We start from the raw sequence: 22,211 nt of genomic DNA, 5'->3' as shown, positions 1-22,211 counted from the left end.
CTATCCCTTTCATATTTTTATATGTTTCTATAAGATCGCCTCTCATTCTTCTGAATTCCAGTGAGTACAGTCCCAAGTGACTCAATCTCTCCTGATAGTCTAACCCCCTCATCTCTGGAATCAACCTGGTGAACCTCCTCTGCACCATCTCCAAAGCCAGTATTTCCTTCCTCAGGTAAGGAGACCAGAACTGCACGCAGTACTCCAGGTGCAGCCTCACCAGTATCCTGTACAGTTTGCAGCATAACCTCCCTGCTCTTAAATTCAATCCCTCTAGCAATGAAGGGCAACATTCCATTTGCCTGCTGCATTTGCAACCAACCTTTTGTGATTCATGCACAAGTACTTGCAATTCCCTCTGCACAGCAGCATGCTGCAATTTTTTTTATGATTTAAATAATAACCAGCTCTTTCATTTTTCCTTCCAAAGTGGATGATCTCACATTTAGCAGCATTGTACTCCATCTGCTAGACCCTTGCCCACCCACTTAACCTATCTATATCTCTCTGCAGACTCTCCATATCTTCTGCACAATTTGCTTTTCCACTCAATTTAGTATCATCAGCAAACTTAGATACACTACATTAGGTCCCCTCTTCCAATTCATTAATGTATATTGTGAACAATTGCGGGCCCAGCACAACCCCTACTGCACACCACTCACCACTGATTGTCAACCAGAGTAACACCCATGTATCCCAACGCTGCTTTCTATTAGTTAACCAATCCTCTATCCATGCTAATACATCAACCTAATTCTAAGTATCCTTATATTATGGGTAAATCTTTTATGCAGCACCTTATTGAATGCCTTCTGAAAATCCAAGTAAATAATATTCATCTGTTCCCCTCCATCCACTTCACTCAAAGAACTCCAGTAAGCTTGTCAAACAAGACCTGCCTTTGTTGAATCCATGTTGCATCTGCTTGATGGACCCATTTCGTTCCAGATGCCTTGCTATTTCTTGTTTAATGATAGCTTCAAGCATTTTCCCAAATACAGATGTTAAATTAACTGGTTTATAGTTACCTCCCTTTTGCCTACATCCTTTTTTTGAACAGTGGCAAGACATTTACTGTCTTCCAATCTGCCAGGACTTGCCCAGAGAATTTTGGTAAATTATCACCAAAGCCTCTCCTGTGACTTGTGTCATTTCTTTCAGTACACTAGAATTAATTCCATCAGGAACAGGGGACTTATCAATCTTCAGGCCCATAAGTTTGCTCAGCACTACCTCTTCAGTGATAGCTATTGTATTGCGGTCCTTACTTTCCATCGCATCCATAACATCTCTCTTTGATATGTTAGATGTGTCCTCCACCATGAAGACTGACACAAAATAGTCATTCAAAGCCTCGGCCATTTCCTCATTACCCAATATCAATTCCCCCTTCTCGTACTCCGAGGGACCCACGTTTACCTTAGTCACTCTTTTCTGCTTTATTATAAAAACTTTTACTATCCGTTTTTATATTTTGTGTTTATTTATTTTCATAATCTAGCTTCCCTTTCTTTATGGCTCGCTTAGTGGTTCTTCGTTGCTTTTTAAAGTTTTCCCAATCTTCCAGTTTCCCACTACTCTTGGCGACTTAGTATGCACAGACCTTTAGTTTGATGCCTTCTTTTATTTCCTTAGTTATCCAAGGCTCGCTCTCCCCACCCTTACTATCCTTGCTTTTAACTTGGATATACATTTGTTGTTGAACACCGTGAAAAATCTTTTTGATAGTGTGACAAGAATACACATAAAATTAAGATGTTTGCTGGCCTGGGTTAGCATCAGTGACATCAGCAAGTGGTCTGCCACCTGCCCTCAGGGGAAGGAGAGATAAGGAACAATGGAGCAGCGCCTGGAGATGTGTAATGAAGGGACGGGGGAGAGAGAGCTGTCTGGAGCGGCTCCCCCCTTTGAACCTTGAACTGTTTGAAGTGATGGACAGACGATACCCCAGCAGGGGGATAAAAAGGGACCGGTTCGCTAAGGCACAGACACACGCCACCCGAGGTAACGAGACCCTGGAAGCGGTGCGCCTCACACGAGTGGGTGAGAAGTACCAGACAACGGCCAGGGTGGAAAGGTACGATCAGCGGGAACCCGGTGTGTGTCCGCCCTTGCCTGGGTGCCAGGTTCACTGCAGAGGATCGACCGCATCTGGAGGAGGGGTCACAGTCGGTGACCTCAGGTGACATCACCAAGGACCCGCCCAAAAGTTGCTTGTGAGGCATATCGCCGGTCTGTGAGTGAAGCCGTTCTGAATGATCAGTTGTTCCTGTTCTCTCTCTCTCTTCCCCCATGTTGTCCATCGCCATGGCAACGATTACTGCAAACTGAACTACTAAACTGGACTGAACTTTGCGTCACTTTGAAATTTGGTCATTTACCCCTGGACAACGATAGACCTTGATTGATGCTGTTATCTTAATTCTGTGCACATGTGTGTTTATCATCGCTGAACTGTTGCATTTATTATCCTTTCGATTACTGTGTTGCTTGTTTCTTTAATAAAACTTTCTTAGTTCTAGTACTCCAGACTCCAACTGAGTGATCTATTTCTGCTGGTTTGGCAACCCAGTTACGGGGTACGTAACAATAGTCTTCCACTGTTCCTCAACTGTCCCACCATAGAGCCTGTGTTTCCAGTCTGCATTAGCCAAATCCTTCCTCATCCCATTGTAGTCTCCATTGTTTAGGCATAATACACTGGATTTAGATAGAACTGTTGCACCCTCCATTTGTGTGAGAAACTCAATCATGCTGTGATCACTCTTTCCAAGAAGATCCCTAACTACAAGATCACTAATTTTACCTGTCTCACTGCACAGTACCAGATTTAAAACAGCATGTTCCCTTTAGATTCAGTAACATGCTGTTCAAGAAAGCCATCACAGATGCATTCTATGAAGTCCTCCTCAAGACTGCCTTGACCAACCTAATTCACCCAATCTATGTACAAGTTAAAGTCCCCCATGATAACTGCTGTTCCATTCTTACATGCCTCAAGATATTTGTTTATTGCTTGTGAATACTATTATTATTCAGTGGCCGATAGACAACTCCCACCAGTGATTTTTTCCCTTCATTATTCTTTACCTCTACCCAGATGGATTTAACATTCTGCTCCTTAGATCTTATATTATCTCTTACTATCACCCTGATCTCAACTTTAACTAACATCGCTACCCCACCTCCTTACCTTCCTGCCTATCCTTCTGTATTACCTGATATCCTTAGAGATTTAATTCCCAATCCTCTCCATCCTGCAACCACGTCTCCGTAGTGGCCACTAAATCATACCCCTTTGTACTGATTTGTGCCACAAGTTCACCTACCTTGTTTCAAATACTACAGACATTCAAATAAAGTGCCCTTACACTCATTGTGCTTTTAAAATCTAGTAATCTTTTTTATCTTTTACAGTTGACTTCTCTTCACTCCATTCATACTTTTCTCTTTTTTATCTTTTATCCTTATCTTTATCCACAGTTTTCATTTCTACTTTATCCATACTTCTCCAATCTGTTGAACCTACCCCCCTACTATTTAGGTTAAAGCCCTATCCACACCCCTAGTTATACGATTCAATAGGATCCAGATCCCCTCATGGTTCAAGTGGAGCCTGTGCCATCGGTACAGTTCACTCTGTCCCCAATACTGGTGCCAATTTCCCATGAATTCAAACCCACTTCTCCCACACAAATCTTTAAACCATGCCTTTAACTCTCTAATCTTCTTGACCCTATGCCAATTTGCACGTGGCTCAGTTAGTAATCTCGAGATTATCACCTTTTTGGTTCTGCTTTTTAACTTAGTCCCTAGCTGCTCAAACACCCTCTGCAAAACTTCTTTCCTCATTCTACCTATGTTGTTGATACCCACATAGTTCATGACAATTAGATCTTTCCCCTCCCACTGTTAATTGCTCTGCAGGTCAGATAAGATGTCCTGAACCTGGGCATCAGGCAGGCAACACAGCCTTCGGGACGCTCAATCCTCACGACAGAGAACTCTGTCTATTCCCCTGACTATACTATCCCTAAATCACCACTACATTTCTCTTCTCTCCCCCCTTTTGAATGGCTCCCTGAATTACAGTGCCTCAGTTAGGTTGCTCATCCTTCCTACAGTCCCCACTCTCATCCACACAGGGAGCAAAAACCTCAGACCTGTTGGACAAGCTCAAGGGCTGAGGCTCCTCCAGCACTGTCTCGTGAATCCCACTACCTCGCAGTCACACCTTCTTGTCCCTACCACAGACCGAATTTGAGGCAGCTAATCTAATGGGTGTGACTACCCTCTGAAACAGAGAATCCAGGTAACTCTCCCCCTCCCTGATGCACCACAGTACTTGAAACTTAGATTCCAGGTCATCAACTTTGAGCCCGAGTTCCTCGAGCAGCCAACACTTGCTGCAGATGTGGTCACCAGGAACCGCAATGGGGTCCACCAACTCCCATATCATGCACGAGTACTAGTCAACATTTGGCATGGACTGATTCATGTGAAGTACGATTCATATCATTACAGTGCTCAGAAATAAACATTTGTAATAAGAGAGATTCTAAACCTACCCTTAATATTCAATGGCATTATCATCGCTATGTACACCACTATCAACTTCCTGTGGCATCATCGTTGATCAGTACGTCATCCGGGCCATTATATAAATACTATGCCTATAATAATGGGGCAGAAATTGTCACCTCCTGACACTCCAAAGGTTTTCCACTATCTGGATGTATCAGCGATATATAATCATAAAGTTGTAAAGCACAGAAATAAAAGCATCTTTGTAAACTAATCACACTTATCCACATAAAATATCATGGAATTCTCTACACTTGTCAGGATTAGTGTAGCTCCAGTACTCTCAAGAAATGAAGTCTTCCAGGACAAAGCAGCCTGCTTAGTTGGTATCCCATCTATCACAGTAAATGTTCACCACTTCCACCATGACTCGAATAATCTGCAACATCTCCCGCAAGGGCGGGAGGAGAAGATGGCGGCGCAACGCAGCGCTCGTAGCTCTCCGGTGAAATGCTATCATATTTGTAAGTAGGACGCCATGCACAATTCTGATTTAATGGAGACAGACGTGAGAAGGCACAGAGGAACATCTGGAGAAATTTCTGAAATGCCCGGTTCGCTGCCGCTGCTACTGTGCGATCGAGAATCTCCGGAGGGAAGGCCCCAAAATCCCCAGCTTTGCCTGCTGCTGGCGACCAAGGCTGAGGTCGAAGCGTTCGGCAGAGATCGTGCCTGGTACTCGTGTCGGAGGGCTGATCGGAGCTCGAAGTTTTTGGACAACTCAGAGTCGGACTGTGGTTGGGCATGGCAGGGAGAGTTTTCTTCCTTCTCCCGTCTGTGTGAGATGTGGGACTCTCGAGAGACTTTGAACTTTTTTACTGTGCCATGGCCTGTTCTTCATCAAGTTATGGTATTGTTGCACTGTTGTAACTATATGTTATAATTATGCGGTTTTTGTTAAAGCTTTTCAGTCTTGGTCTGTCTTGTGTTTCTGTGATATCACACCGGAGGAATATTGTATCATTTCTTAATGCATGCTTACTAAGTGACAATAAAAGAGGACTGCGTGTCCTCATAATCTAATCTAATCTAAGCAGGACACATATTTAAATAAACTGGAACACATCTACCTTTCTGTTTCCATCCAAGTTGCAGACTGACTTGATTTGGAAACATACGATTGTACGATCATACGATAGTAATCTTTCCCCTTCAGCCCGTAGAATGATTGCATTTCTTACTTTAATGGCGAAAAGATGTATTTTACAACATTGGAAAGAGCTTAATGCTCCAACTACCTTTTTTTGGTTTTCTCAGACGATTTTATGTTTGAATCTGGAGAAAATTAGAAGTAACCTTTATGATTCTTCATTTAAATTTGAACAGATTTGGGGACCTTTTATTCGATATTTTCATTTAATGTAATATTTACCCTTCTTGTTTTTTTTTCACTGTTTTAATGGAGGTCGGGATTGAGGACGTGATTTTAAGTTTAACTCTGTTTGGTTTCAAGTTAGCCCATTGCTTTGCTTTGCTTTAGGTAGTTGCACGGTGGGTTTTTTTTTGGGGGGTTTTTTTTTCTTTTTTTTTCCATTGATATATATAAAATCTAGTATACTATTATGTTATCTTGGTTTCTTATGCTTAAATTACATTGTTTGTAGTATTTTCTTTTTGGTATTGTTATCTTTTGGAATTTTATTGTACTTTAACATTGTATTAATGTTTATATGGCTTACCTTTTTTGTATACTTACTCAATAAAAAGATTTAAAAAGAAAGAAAGAAAGGAAACATACGATTGGCCCTCTGTTGCACCTGGGCTGAAATTCTGGAACTCCCGAGCCACTGTGAGAATATTTTCACGAGAGGAACTGCTGTAATTGCAAAATGATCTGTCACCACCATCTTCTGAAGGGCAGTGAGGGATAGACAATAAATGCTGCCTTTGCCAGTGATCCACACGTCTCCAAAAATGTTTTAAAATTATGCAAAGTGGTGGAACATTAAAGAAGCAACATTAGGAAGAGATTCTAAGATCATTTCCCTTATAGAGATGGAGCCCAGCACTTAAGTGTTAAACACATGAAACAACCTTCAGCCATATGGGCAATTTGCATCATCCACCTTGGTTTCCTCCTCTCATCCCCACTTGCAATGAAGATGGCTTTCCGTTACTTTAATTGACTTCATATGATAGGTATTTGAGCATATCCAGACAACTCTATCCATGCTATATTTATTTCTCACTTTTCCTATCTGCGTTTTGTAATCCTGAAAAATGGAAAGGGCTGCACATTTCCCGTTATTCTACACAGAGGATAAATCTTAAGAAGTGAGATTTAGAAATTAATGGGAACATTTGTTTAAATGATCAAGGATCCATGTAGCTGTTAGGCATAGAAAGGCAGAAGATAGAGCACTCCTATCCCTTATCACCTGTGCTGTTCAGTCATCTAAGGCAGATTTTTTGGATGCCCATGTTGTTTGGTAACGAAATTAATGGCCTCTTAATTCTGTCTTTATTGTTGATCTCAATGCTGTCATAAAGAACTGTTAAACCACGTTCACCACACATTCAAACATTTCTTTAAAACAGCAGAGGTGCACTAAGTGGATTGATAGCTCAGTCATAGATTGTATTTGCCTGACTGACTAGCCACTCATTCTGAACTAGGCCATTCAAAAACTTGATTTCACACATTAACTCAAAATAAAGCCCACCAGGAAATGTTGCTGTTTTAAACATTTTCAGGTATTGAAGGTAGGAGGATTAATAGATGCTTGAAGGAGTGCAACAACACAGATCCTCCCTAGCTTACGAATTAGTTTTAATTTCTCTTTTTGCACTACTTAATTTAACAATTTAATATACATATAGATGCTTATTGTAATTGATTTTTTTTCTCTATATTTATCAGGTATTGTACTGCTGCTGCAAAGTTAACATACATATGTTGGTGAAATTAAACCTGATTCTAATTCTAACTTACATTCTAACCTGTATGTATGAGCGAATGTTTGAGAAACAGTCAGGATGGATTTGCGGGTTGTTGTGTTGCAAAAGGCAACTGTTCTTGACACTAGCCAGAATTTTCTCAGGTTGAATTTAAGAGCAATATATTCTAGTTAACATAGTAACATCCATTTTGTAAATTCAGTCTGGACATATACTGACTGTATATGGCCAGCAGCAGGATCCTTTTTAAAGCTGTCAGTAGTATTTCTAACCTTACCCACAATGAAGCTTTTAAAATGATATCACTATTGGCCCAATACAGGCTCAGCTAAAGTTGATAATATCATCTTTATTTTTAAGAATGAGATCTAAAATGCTTCTCCCAACTACCTATCCATATGGGACAACTCCTGCTGTCTGGGAACTCATTTTGCAGCCGCACTTGTGACTTGTGAACAGGTTAAGTTATGAGCAGTTTTCAGGAATGGTACCCTGCCATAACCTGGGGAGAAGCTGCATCTGGAAGTTCAAAATACATCTCATAATGTCTAAAAACTGATTTTCAAGTCACAGCGGTGGTTAATCACTGTGTAATTCAATTGTTACTTCTCTCAGTGATAATCAGAACTCATTGCTCAAATTGGGTTGCACCGCAAACGTTTATGGAAGGCCATTTTCATTCACAATTCTCAATAATGATAAAGTCATGTAAAGAATATGCTCTAAAAGGAAGCTATAGCCTCTTATGTTTCTCTTCATGTAATTAGAGTATATAATGTTAATATATTGATTGGATCTGATTTTTATGTACATGCTGTACTTATTTGATTGAGAAATCATAGCAGCCTGCCAATTCCTGATAGGTGCATTGTGCAAAGCTTCCTGCCAGCAGGACACACTTAGAATATCAGTATTGCAGATATATCTTAGCTTGACACCAATTACTCAATCCATAAATAACTACTGGTATTAGGGCTAGCCTGGATATATCAGACTGATGGTTGAGTGTATACATGATTTTGGGCAATATGGTGGGTACTCACTACAGTCACCAATAACCAATGCTTCCTTAGTTACAAAGTAAGCAGTTAGCCCTGTTAAAACATGGAAAGGTGGAAGCAGGAGTAGGTCATCCGGTGCTTTTCCTTGCTCTGTCTATTCTAAATCATCCCGATTGAACCTTCAGCTATACAAGCACATATCCCAAGATTCCCTTAACATCCCCAAACCATCTCTGTTTTGAATATATTCATTGGCTTTGCCTCTATGACCTCCTTGAATGTAAAATTCCCCAAATTTCTGCTTACTTCAGTCCAAAATGCTCAAGTCTTTATTTTGATACTGTCACCCCTGATTTTGGAGATCCAAAATTGAGAAAAGTCAATCTTATATCTACTCTGCCAGGACCATTAAAAACTTTAAATGCTTTAATGTTCTGGGATGTTAAGTTGAAGTTGTACAAGATGTTGGTGGAGCCAAATTTGGAGGATCATGTGCTGTTTGGGTCACCTACCTACAGGAAAGATATCAATAAGATTGAAGAAGTAAAGAAAATTGAGAACCTTCGTTACAGGGAAAGGAAGAATAGGTTTGTGCTTTATTCCCCAGAGCACAGGAGAACAAGGAGAGATTTGATAGAGGTATACGTAGGTTTGTACCTTATTCCCCGGAGCACAGGAGAACGAGGAGAGATTTGATAGAGGCATACACAGTTATGAGGGGTATATGCAATCAGGCTTTTTCCGCTGATGTTGGGTGAGATTAGACCTAAGGATCAGAGGTTAAGGGTGAAAGGTGAAATGTTTAAGGGGAACATAAGGGGCAACTTCTTTACTCAGAGGGTGGTGAGAGTGTGGAACAAGCTGCCAGTGGAAGTGGTGACTGTGGGTTCAGTTTCAACATTTTGGTAAGTATGTGGATGGGAGGGATATAGAGGAGCATGGTCCAGATTCAGGTCAAAGTGATCAGGTAGAACAATAGTTCAGCATGGACTAGATGGGCCAAAGGTCTGTTGCTGTCCTGTAGTGCTCTGTGACTCTAATGAAATGACCCCCATTCTTCTACATTACAGAGTGTGTGGACCCTATCTACTTCATCTCTCTTCAACACACGAGTGCCCATCCAGTAATCAATCTTGTGAACCTTCACAGCATTCCCTCAGTAGCTAGTAAACTTTTCTTTGATGAGTAAGATCAGATCTGTGCACAATATTCCATGGCAGTTCATAACTACACTCAAGATTCATGGTTCATTTATTATCAAAGAATGCATAACTTATCCAACCTTGAGAGTTGGTTGCTCACAGGTAGCCACAAAGCAAGAAGTACAAAATAACCCAATTAAAGAAAAAAAGAATAAAAATAAATATTAAAGACCAACACTTGATGCGCAAGAGAAAGAAAACAAATATCATCCAAACAATTGAAGCGAACAACAGCATTCTGAACTAAAAAAAAGTCCTCAGTTCTGATCCCCAGAACAGCCTGGAGTAGGCCCAAAGCCTTACTTATCAGCTTATCATATTCGCGGGCACAGAGCACAGCAGCCGGGGCAGTCTTCACAGCCTCAGTGCCGTGAAAATAACCATCGCGGAGAATGAGTAAAATCGGCTCTTGTCCCAAGCGACACCCTGTCTTTTCAGTTTATCTAGGCTGGCGTTTAAACACCCTACAAAAATCAGTGAAAGACTCTGTGCTCTGGAGAGAGGAGTGAAGATCACAGAGAACGAGTGAAATTGAGACTCACTTGATGATGCACCATCAATTACTCCAAAAGACTGGAAGTAGAGTAAATACTGAAAGGCTTTTATTAGCAGTAAAATGTGACCTCCACCATGCTGAGTATCTGCCCCTGGACTGAGAGGAGGAGCAATGGCACAATCGCCTTTATTCAGGGGTCTGTGGGAGGAGCCACAGAAGCAGTCAGCAGAGGGGCGTGTCCAGACAGGTAACCCAGTTACAACATATATATATATATATATGGTTTAACCACACCTGATCTGGGCTGGCATTTAAATTGTCTAAGCAGGAAATCATGCCTCGCAGGCACCACTGCTGCGAAGGATTCTGGGCCTAGAACACATCGCCCAGCGACTCGCTCCGAGCCCTGATTTCATCGCCCAGACTGAAGCCACTCTCAAGCTCCTCAATTCAGCTTGGTGCATAGAGCAATCCAGCCTCACACCCGGGCTAGTTGAGCGAGCATTGGAACTTCTCTGCCTGTGCCCCGACTCCTCCTTTCAGCACCCAGAGTGATCCAGCTTCGCTCTCAGGGCATCGGAACTACATCTGCAACGATTCTGCAACATACCACCTCGGCTCATCCTGTGAATTCACCTTGCCATCATTCGACCCTTCAATGTTTGCAGCAATAATTTAACACAATTTACCTGAGAAAAGGTATTTTTGCTGATGTTTTTAGTTAGATTTCTTAGCTTTTTGACCACAGAGGTATTCAGTAGCACCATCTTAACCAGAAGATTACATTAGGACCTATTTACTCATTGGCCAAGATCCACATCCATTAAAATCCAATGTTCCGTTTGCTTTGTAATTGATCATTGTACCTGCATGTGAAAGATATCCAGATCCCTCTGAACACCAACACACTTCAAATGAAAAATATTCTGCTTTTCTGTTTTGTTTCAAACCAGAGATGGGCAATTTCACTTTTTTTCCTAATTGATGTTTCTTTGGCATGTTCTAGGTCATTCCTCTTGAAATCTCTTAACATGCTACATTTAACATTGCCTGCCACCCAGCTTTGCACTATCAGTCAATTTAACATATTCATCCAAGTCACAGAAATGGACTGTGAACAGCAGATATCCAGCAAGTATCCCTTTGGTAGTTCAAATACAACATTGCAAGCAGGCCTCCCTTATCTACGCAGTGAGTTTCAGCTTCAGATTTGTCAAACATGACTTTTCTTTGATAAATCCATGTTCAGTTTGTCCAATCCAACTACTATTTCAAAGTGAAATAGCTCTAATTTAATAATAGATTCTAGTAATTTCCCTATGCCGGTTGCTGTCTGGCCAACTGATTAACAACAAGAATGCCAAGTTGAGATACAAAAGGAAGTGAACAGGAAGAGAATTAGATTTAATGTTTCAGCTCAAAAATTCTTTGCTAGAACTTTATCCCTGAACAACCTGTAATACTAACTGTTTCCCTGCCCACAGGTAGACCTGACCCGCTGTGTATTTCTAGTATTTCCTGTAGAGTTGTAGCATCTGCCGTTTTCTTTGATTCTCAGTCCCAAAATGAGAGATTGGTTATAATTCATTCTTGGGCCTCCTACTCAATTTAACACAATTAAATATATTTCCAATAATAAATAATCTTAGACAGAACACTTTAAAATATTATACACTCTTGTAAATTTCCTGAGTAGTCCTGTCAAATTAATATCAAAATCACAAGAAATTCGAAGCAAGAGTAAGCCAGATGAATTCTCAAACTTGTTCCATTATTTAATGCAATCATCCTTGATCTACCCTTGACTTTACCTTTTCTTCTGTTGTAGTTCCTCATACCCTCTCAATATCTTCAGTCTTTCATCTTCTCCATAAATACCTCCAAAGATGTGGCCTCCACAACACTTCAGGGTAGAGAATTACAGAGATACGCCAGTTTCTATGAGGAAAAATTATGATCAATTATATTCCTGGGAATTGTAATGACAGCAGTTGGTGCAACCCAGTTTTGGAGCACTGCAAAACAAAGTATCATTATGCAAATTTTCATTAGAATAATTTATCCATTTGGCCAAGATTAAACAGGTAACCAAGTTACTAATGTACTATGAAAGATGTTTGCTGTCTTTACAAATGCACAAGACTGACATCTTGTTTTAAAAGGGTCAGTAGTGTTTAAATGCCTCAATATATATGTTACAAAGGACATATTTATTTATTTACCATATTGTCTGTGCCAATATGTACTGGATACATTGCAGAAACAAAGTAAGACTTGTTTCAGTCCTTGCCCAAGCTATATTGTTTCCTTCTCGCCAGCAGCATCAGTACTGTTTCAGTTAGACCAAAGAAGTAAGCAATTACTGTACATCAAGAAGAAATCAATAATTTCTGTGCTGCACTCTACCATTTTTCTTTAAGCAAATGGATCCAAGCTATCATTCAGAACAAAATTAGAGTTGGTACTGATATTAATTAATGATCACAATTTTTGAAAAATGGTGTACTTCCTCCCATAAGAAGTTCACAGTGATAATCTTGCTAAACATTTCATGTTTATTTTAACATGATTGTTATTTTTGGCTTATGCCAAGCACCTATTTGATTAGTGCATGATAAAGGAACATCATATTCACAATTTGATCATCTCAACAGATGGATCTTCCTTGCACGATTGTCTCATTGACAAAGTATTCCTGATCAATATTCATATTGTACCCATGCAGGGTCAGATCAACTTTGAGGGTGAGGGGGTAGATGTATGGAAAACAGTAAGAATGTCACAGTGGTAGCTAGCACAGTGAGTCAATACTTCACCTGTGAGTCTATCAGGGTCATTCATTGTACACAGGGCTCCTGGTGCTGCCTCCTCTACATCAGTGAGCTGCAACGCAAATTGGGATCTGCTTTGTTGAGCATCTTCCCTCTGTCTGCCGCAAAAGGCAAGATCCCCCGGAGACTATTTCAATTCGACTTCCCACTTCCATTCTGATATGATTGTTCATGGCCTCCTCCATTACTCATCAAAACAGATGAGGCCAAACTCAGGTTGGAGGAGCAACATGTTATATTCTGACTGGGCAGCCTCCAAGTGAAGCCATGAAAATCAAATTCTCTAACTTCTGGTTATTTCTCTCCCCCCCCCACCCCACCATCCTCCTCTCTCTCTTTTCTATTCCCCATTCTGCTTACTCTCCCACTCCTTCTCTTCTCCTCACCTGTCCATCACCTTCCCCTGGTTTCCCTTCTTTTTTCCATGGTCCACTGTCCACTACTATCAGATTCCTTCCTCAGCCTTTTATCTCTTCCATCTATCCCCTTCCCACTTCTTATGTCATTCACCTTATTCACCCACCCCCCACCATCTCCCCACCTGGTCTCACCTATCACCTGCCAGCTTGTACTCCTTTCACTTCCCCACCCCTACCCTTTTACTCTGGTTTTTGTCCTTCTTATCCAGTCTTGATGAAGGGGCTCAGCCCTATTACCCTTAGCAGATGCTGCCTAACTTGCTGACTTCCTTCAGCGTTTTCTGCGTTGCTCAAAATTTTCAGCCTCTGCACAATCTCTTGCGTTTATTCACTTGTAGAGTCATTGTCTCTTGATGCCAGGGAGTTGGGTTCAGTTTCTGTCACTAGGAGATGGAATTAGTAGCAGCTCCAGGATGTCTTGGAGTCTGTATTGATATTAGTGAACCATAATCCAGTTTGCTGCAGTTCGGCTGCAATTGTTAAATGGATATGGAATATATTGTCAGACAGCTACAACATCTGCTTGGATGCTAGATTTCAGCTTCTCAGCTCAGCCCCTAGAGCTGGCTCTGAGATCAGTCATGTATTGAGCCTTTTCTTGCCCTGATAATCTCCCTGCTCTGCTGAGATCATTCTGTGAGTAGTTTAAGGAGAGCAATTTTTAAAAAAATGTTGTGGACTAACATGTTTATGGTAATTTATTTTGTGGAAGCTAAACATCTCTAGCATATTTTGATATTTCTGTGTTGTGCTGTAATGGTAAATGAAGCATCTGCAGTATCAGATAAACATCTATCTAATTACCAGTTCTTGGTAACTGGATTGTACGAACAGGAAGAGATGCTGGACATGACCATTAATGTGCAGAATGAGTTTAGTTCTGCTAAAAGCACTGTTAAGCAGCCGCTGATTACTTCCTCCTTAACAATATAGCCTGTGCTGTCTTTGGCATCAGATTGAAGATCAGATTCTAGGCTCTCAAGACCTTTTTCCCCAAGAGCAGAAAAAAGTTGTTGGTACACAATAGGATGTGGTCTCTGGGCTGATCTGGAGAAAGCCCACCAAATTGGCCAAGCAGCAGAAAACTTACTTGAGTGCTGAAACTAATTTTGCAGTTTAAAAAAAATCCCGAGAAGTTTCATAATTATTTCCTGCAGTTAACGAAGTGCCCATTGTATGATAACTTTAAGCAGTAAATGCAAAATAGTTTGGCGGGGGTTCTTGACTAATGTTTAGATGGTCCGTTGTTTCTAACCTTTCTGCTCTATTGCAGATAAGCCTCACGCAGTCAGCCGCTGAATCCCTGCCAATTGCAGCAACTCTAGAGTGATGTCAGTGAGCCGGACATCGTGATCTGATTGGCTGCATCCCGCGCAGCGGCGAACTCCGTTGTCGTGGGCGCGCGATTATGCTGGTGCGTGAATGTGCACGCGCGCTTTGACTGTCTGTAGTTGAGGGTTAGGCTGTTGCACAGACGAGGAAGACTTGACAGAGATGAGACCAGCGGGGCAAACCCAAGCAAAGCTCAAATAGGACTCAGCTTCCTATCGAATGCTCAGGTTGAGCGGCTACTAAAAAAAAATTAGGAGAGATGGAAGAATTTTTGCAGCATACTAAGTCCATTCTGGTAAGATCATTCCCAGATCCCAGAGTTTCTATTGCAGTGCAGTGAGTAGTTTAGAATAAAGTAACTACCTTACTTACCCGAGTAGTCACAGCGAAGTTTCTAAAGAATTATATTCTGAGACAAGCATTTGCTGAATATTGGGTGGGCTGTCTTTTTGCAGTAGAGCCAAAAATCAATTAAAGCCTTTGTGGCTGCAATTGTTGAGCATTGCTGGGTTGACTACTTTGTTGTTACTGTATACATGATAAACAGGTCCACTTCAACCTCACAATAAAAATATTTTTTAAACTTGACGCTGGAAAGTGCCGTGCCGAATAGGGTGAAAGCCTTCCTCATCCCCCGCACCTCGGTGATTTTTTTATTGAACTTAGCAAAGTTGACATACTTTTCAGTTGTAACATTGCATATACACTGTAAATGTTGTGATGATCTTAAGAATCAAGATATTTTGTAAGATTAATTATTGTGTAGTGTAGATTTTTTTTACCCTAACAAAATAGGATGGGAGGACGCTAGGAGTTGAGATGGAAGCATGTATGGGGGACGAGGGAATGTCGGGGGTGGAGGGAGGCTTGCTGAAGTCTATCTGTGGACAGGTTGCTTCCTCTTAAAATATTGTAGTTGAATGATTACAATGTTGTCTGTAAACTTACTGTGTTGATAGAAAATCCATGCAAATAATATTTATATGATAATAAATAATAATATTCTGAGTGATACGTTCTTCACGCAGTATTTATGAGTTGCTGAAGCTTGGTCAACAGTTCCACAGGACCTCTCATTGAAAAGAAGCAAATAAGAGTTTTTATTTAACTTCCACACCATTGTATTTAATTAGGAATATGTTTAATATGTTTTTATTTTGTAGAGTGATGGCTGGGAATGCACGATTACAATGTCACATCTATGAGTGTTAGCAGTTTAGAAAACAGAGTAATTACAAATGCTCTGTGTTACTTTTTTGCGGGCTACTCAAAAAAATTATGGGAATATAATTCTGCTGTGGGCATAAGAATGCCCATTTTATTTAGTTATTTCCTCAATAATTTTTCCTTAACAATTTTTTTCTCTATCTAAAGAATATCCAGAAGGTTCTGCTGAATAATAAACCTGAATCTGATTTTGGAATTGCGAATTTTTGCTTTTAGTCTAATAGTTTCTGTTCTATGATGCCGAACATAACCATTGATTTATTCATTTTGGTGCGTTGGTTTTTTTATGGCAATAATCAGGCTTTTCTAGGATTTTGATTTTGGCTTTGTAATGACAGGTTGGGGTGACTGACATTTACTGGGGTGTTGTCTGAAGCTCAGGGAACTGCAACAATGCTTGCTTCATGATAATAAAAATATGACAGTTTGAAGAGTGAACCAATGGATTCTTGCTGTAGATCTAGTCATTTTTTTTGTTATAAGGTGGAAAGCATAACCATGAATTTGATTATTTTAGTTCCAGTTTTCAGGTAATAATCATGTTTTCAGTATTTTGATGTTGGTGTTGAAGTGGCACTAAATTCAGCATTTTTAATCTTTTATCCAGCAGTAAAACAGCTACAGTAATAATCTCTAGAAAGTCAGGTGTGAATGACCAATCCAGACATATATTTGGTCTGCTGTGAACTTAGTCAGACACCTACTGTTAGGTGGCCCTAGAAGCTTCCTAAAGTGAAGGCATCTTCTAGTTGTAGTTTCCATGTAGATATAAGATTGCTGTCCCATTTTTTAAAAATTAAATAACTATACTTTGAACTTCAAGTTTTTCTGGGACTAAGGTAGCATTATTTAAATTTCATTAAGGATATGCTGAAGTTTGCACATAAAAAGGCTAATGACTCTTTCTGGAAATAGAAGAATAGTACTGAGTCATTGCTGGCCACTTGTGTGCAGTGGGTGGGGAGGTCATTGTGCTTGTGAAAATGGCTAGACCCTGACAGATAGGCTGATTCTATGTTAATAGTTGTTACCTGAAGCATGCCTAGGATTGATCTCAAAAGTGTTTTTCGTTATGATCTTTCTACACATTACCAGACAGATTCATTTTTAGGGACTTATGAATTTCCAAGTGGAAATGGTATATATTGTGAAGTTTATTTCACTTCCATTTACTTAAAATTTCTGTAAGATTTCATTATCTTCTATCCTGCAGTAAACAAGCTCTACGTAGAGACGGATTAATGTTCGCCTCTTCTCTCCTTTCCTGTAATAATTAGGTTACGTGATTCTCCTGCATTTGAAAGAGAGAGTGCAAAATTCTTCAGTGGTATAATATACTACAAATTTAACCTGAAACTGGGATTTTATATTTGATTCTTGAAATGATTAAATCACAATTAGTTGAGCGAAAAAGTAGCCAAGCTTTTGGTTCTTTCTTTAGACTTTCCTTGTGTATTGAATGCGTAAAGTTAATGGCAGAAACATTCACCCAATTCTCCAATGTTACTCCATGTAAAATAATCCGCTGACTCACTGGTTTTGTGTGAAATGACCATCTACTTGAGGCATTGTAGTATACCTGGCATCTAAAATGACTCTCTGGGAGTTTGTTTATTCATAATGTCATTATAATGTTATTTTCTTTATTATTGACAGACAACACAGAATAGGTCTTTCTGACCCTTCAAGCTGCACTACCAAGTAATTCCCAATTTAATCTGAGCCTAATCATAGGACAATTTACAATAACCAATTAGCTTACCAACCAGTACATCTTTGGACTGAGAGAGGAGACCAGAGCACCCGGAGGAAACCCACACGGTCACGGGGAGAATGTGCAAACTGCATACAGACAGCGTGGTGCGAACCACTACACGACTGTGCCGCCCCAGTGGAAATAGGTTCTCATGTTAATGACAGTGAAGTTAGACAGAGATGGAATTCTTTCTTTTTACATGTATATGATTATATTTTTATATAGTCATCATGGGTATTTCTGCTGGGAGGTGGCTACTAAGAATAATTTTAGATTGTGACCAATGTAGAATAACTTTAATTCAAAAATCCTATAAAGCTCAGCTGTCAAGCTGTCATATAAAAAAGAAAACTTAGGTTTTATACCGTCAATGATCTATACGGCATGGAAAAAAGGCTATCAAAGATATAAATATCTCTGCTAGGTGCCCTGCAATTTCTTCCCTAGAATTGCACGACGTCTTAGTATGCACTTCAGGTCCCAGTGATATATCTGCCTCTATGTTTTTAAGACCTCCATACCTCCTCTTTTGTCATGTGAACTCCCTTAAAGATATCACTATCAGCTTCCCAAGTTCATTGGCACCCATGTCTTTCTCCATTGTATCAGCTTTAATAGTTTTCCATTCCAGTTCTAAAACTGACCTGTGTATTTGAAGCAATTCAAGTTTTATATTTAAGAATATCAGGATTTATAACATTTAAGAAGATCATTAGTTGAAGGTCTTTAATAGGGAATTATACACATAGTTTGTACTATGATAACATCAGATAAGGGCATCTTCAGAGACCATGCTGCTGATTGCTATAGTAACTGAATAATTGATGTTTGGAGATTGATCAGGAAGACATTTACTTCTTCATTGCAGCACTGACAGGTATTTCTGTGCTCTCAACAAACCAATGATAAAGCTGTTTTTTTTTGAGAGAATACAAGTGGCATTTTTGCAGGCACCATTTTGCAATGTCATTTATATGCCACTATGTATGGTGCTTGCCTCATTAAGAAGTGAGCCTGTGCAGACCTCTGTTTTAATTTTATAAGAAATTGGTTGAGGTAATATTTCACTTCATAATGAATAATCATGTGTTCCAAGCTTAAACCTATTTGTTTTGGAGCTTGAATTACATCTAGTTATGTTCTGATTAATGTAATTGAGTCCAGTTTTTGGGAACCATTCCACAAAATGTTGAACTGTCTGAGAGCTGATATTTGGCTTCTGTGAGGTAGAGATTAGTTTGCCGAACCACAACAGCACCAGCAGGTCCAAAATTGCAGATGATGGTAACCTGTAATGAAACAAAAAACATTAGAAATGCTCAGAGGGTCAGGCAATATTACTGAAAGAGAAAAGTTAGTGTCCTCTTTAGAATTGGGAATGAGAGGATTAATTTTCAGTAGAAGAGGAGAAGCTTGAAGGGATAGACAGAACAAAAAGAGAGGGTGAATATATATGGTTAACTGGGGCAGTAACAAACTTGCCATGATAAGTCTGTTCATCATTTTCTGTTTTTCCAATACTGCTATCCTTATTGGCATGTTTGATGATGGACTGGTAATGAGTTAATTAGAGTTGAGCAAGAATTCTGGTTGAAAATCTGGATATGGTCTCTGGTGTGAAATTGCTTCGTAAATGACCTATTGGAAGGTAATTGTTCTAGCAACAAGTACCCAATAGTTGTGAAGCCAAGAGGAGATAGACGTATCTGGAGCTCTCTTGGGGGTAGGTGCAGTACTAGAGTAAGCCTTTATGAAGTTGACTTGCAGCAATTTTCTAAACCTCATTCATGACTTTAGTGTACAGGAACTGGACAAGATTATCATGGTATATACTGTATATGATGATAGAACCAAAAGTCTCATTGAGCTCTTGAAATCCTCATAAAATGTTTTGTTAAAAACATTTATTGAATTATTGGCAACTGTTGTTCCAAAAGTATGATTGTTTTCAATTCTTCCTGATATTTTAATACTGTAGAAATATTATGATAGGTTAGATGAATATAGCTGAGTGATGGTTAATTTTTATTGGAATTGGTTTATTATTTCATTTGTACCAAGTGAAAGCTTGTCTTGCATTCTGTTATAGCAGATTAAATTGTTGGACAGTACATTGACCTAGAATAAGGTACAACAATAACAATACGGAATAGAGTCTAAAGGCTACTGAAAAAGTGCAGTGCAGGTAAACGATAAAGTGCAAGATCATAACAAAACAGATTGTGAGACCAAGAATCCATCTTAACGTGCAGGAGGTCCATCCAAGAGACTGTTAACTACAGTAGGACGGAAGCTATCCTTGTGCCTGGTGGGTTCCTGCTTACAGCTTCTTGTATGTTCTGCCTGATGGGAGAGGACGGAAGAAAGAATGTAGGGGGTGGGTGGGTGGGGTCTTTGATTATGCTGGCTGCTTTACTGAGGCAGTGAGAAGTAATGACAGACTCCATAGGGGGGAAGCTACAGTAATTCCTGTGATATGTTGAGCTGTGTCCACAACACTCTGAAGTTTCTTGCGATCACATGCAGAGCAGCAGCCATACTAAGCTATTATGCATCCAGACAGAAAGCTTCCTTTGATGCATTAGAAAAAATTAATGAGAGTTCACAGGGATATGCCAATTTCTTTAGTCCCCTGAGGAACTAGAAACATTGGTGAGTTTTCTTGGCTGTTGCATCAATATAGCTGGACCAAGGCTGGCTATTGGTATGTTGTAAGAATTTTTGTCATGTAATTTTTACTTTATAAGGTTCTTGGTTATTGTGGAAGTAAATCTGCCAGTGCCATTTTACTCTAGCCCTCCTTTTCTTCTTTCTACCAGAGTTTTAAATTGTTAGCGTTGGTGAAACCACTGCTCTTTCTGCTACGTTTGGATGGGCCTACATCCTGGAACTCTCTATCCAATAGCTTTGTGGGAGTACCTTTGTGAGGAGGGCTGTAGATTTTCAAGGAATTGCCTCTAACTTACTCAAGGACAATTATGTAAGGGCAATAAGTGTAGGCCACGTAAGCAATGTCCACATGCCATATGGAAGGAAAATAAATAAAGAGAAGAAGAAATAAATGGACATGTTAGCACAAGAGACTGCAGATGCTGGAATCTTAACAACACACAGACTACTGGAGGAACTCAGCAGGTCAAGCAGCATCATTGGAGCGAACTGGACTGTCAGTGTTTTGGGCTGAGACCCTACATCTGGAATGTCAGTTTGGCTGAAGGGTCTTCCCCCAAAATATTGATTGTCTATTTCCCTCCATAGTTGCTCCCTGACTTGCTGAGTTCCTCTGGCATCTTGTATATTGATGCAGATAAATTGACGTGCCTCTATGCCTTTTCAAAGTTTGGAGTTCATATCCTAAAATGGTTAGTATTTCACAATATGTTCTTTGAGAAACTGTTCTTGTGGTGTATTCTAATGCTTAGTATTGTATTAAATAGATCTCTATTTCTTCTGATTATTGTTTATTATTAACAGTTTTTCAGTATTAGCATTTCAAACGTAGAGCAGTGTATATTTTGGTTTGACTGCATTATAAAGTGCGGGCAGATATTGCATAAAATTATAACTTAGCAATTTGCTATTAATGTACTAAAGAGGTATTGGATCTGCTTGGTGTAACATACACGTTTTTCCTTACGATGCGCTAGATTTGAGTTTAGGCCAACAATAGCAATAAAATTAACTCTAGGCACTGGAAGGCGGTCATGATTTCTTCAACACACAGCACTAAGTGCTTTTGACTTCTGAGTGAACTTCCTGATTTGATGGAGAGCTTCTGCTGAATCATAAAAAGCATTATCAGTTATTGCAAGCCTTTGCAAACTAACCTATTCTCAGTAATGGTTGCAATGTTCTAAAGTTTATGATCTGTTTTAGGGAAAGAAATTTGTAGCCATGAAAGAAAATGTTTCTTTGTGGATAAGACTTTAAAAAATGAATCATACCCATTTCTTTGGGGAAAAATAAGTGTCATTAAGGTATTTTTATCAAGCTATTACTATAATGTTTAAATACAGTAAATTCCAGTTAATTGGGACACGTCGGGACCAGTACGTTTTGGCCCAATTAAGCAGCTGCCCCAGTTAGACAGAGTTTCATGGAAATAGTGAAAAGGAATAAAAAAAAGTACTATCTACCATTTAACTGAGTAACAATTTATGTATTTAAATGAAATACAGAACAATTTAGAATGCTACCAACATGTCGTCGTGGCTATCCCTCGAGGTCAAGGATGATGGTCTTCGTTCTGAAGAAGTGGCCCACAGAGCGAAGACGCCTGTGCGTGTATTTGTTTAACGTGTACTTGTCGTTGCACTCCAAGAAGCACACAATACTTCACAAATAAACCAACTGATTCCAATGGCATGGAAACCACGACAATTGGAGCTGATGGATTTGTTGCAGCCTTCATCCGCCTTCACAGCTGTTGAGTTCCAAGTAACTTCGTCCGCCTGTTCCACCG

At 39.8% G+C, this 22,211-nt stretch overlaps 1 protein-coding gene across 4 annotated transcripts in view; it reads left to right on the top strand.

The window, feature by feature from the left end:
* The first annotated feature begins 14,908 nt into the window (after positions 1 to 14,908).
* Positions 14,909 to 22,211, top strand: part of LOC134357338 (protein prune homolog 2-like) — a 338,972-nt gene continuing 331,669 nt past the window's right edge. For all 4 annotated transcript variants that reach the window (XM_063068774.1, XM_063068772.1, XM_063068773.1 and 1 more), the window contains exon 1: positions 14,909 to 15,061. In XM_063068774.1, the coding sequence (XP_062924844.1) occupies positions 15,026 to 15,061 (36 nt within the window). In that variant the 5' untranslated portion in view covers positions 14,909 to 15,025. The remainder of the gene's footprint in view (positions 15,062 to 22,211) is intronic.

Source organism: Mobula hypostoma, chromosome 16 (genome assembly GCF_963921235.1).
Source record: "Mobula hypostoma chromosome 16, sMobHyp1.1, whole genome shotgun sequence".
NCBI lineage: Eukaryota > Metazoa > Chordata > Chondrichthyes > Myliobatiformes > Myliobatidae > Mobula > Mobula hypostoma.
The sequence above is the reverse complement of the archived record's forward strand: the minus strand, read 5'-3'. Positions and strand labels throughout refer to the sequence as shown.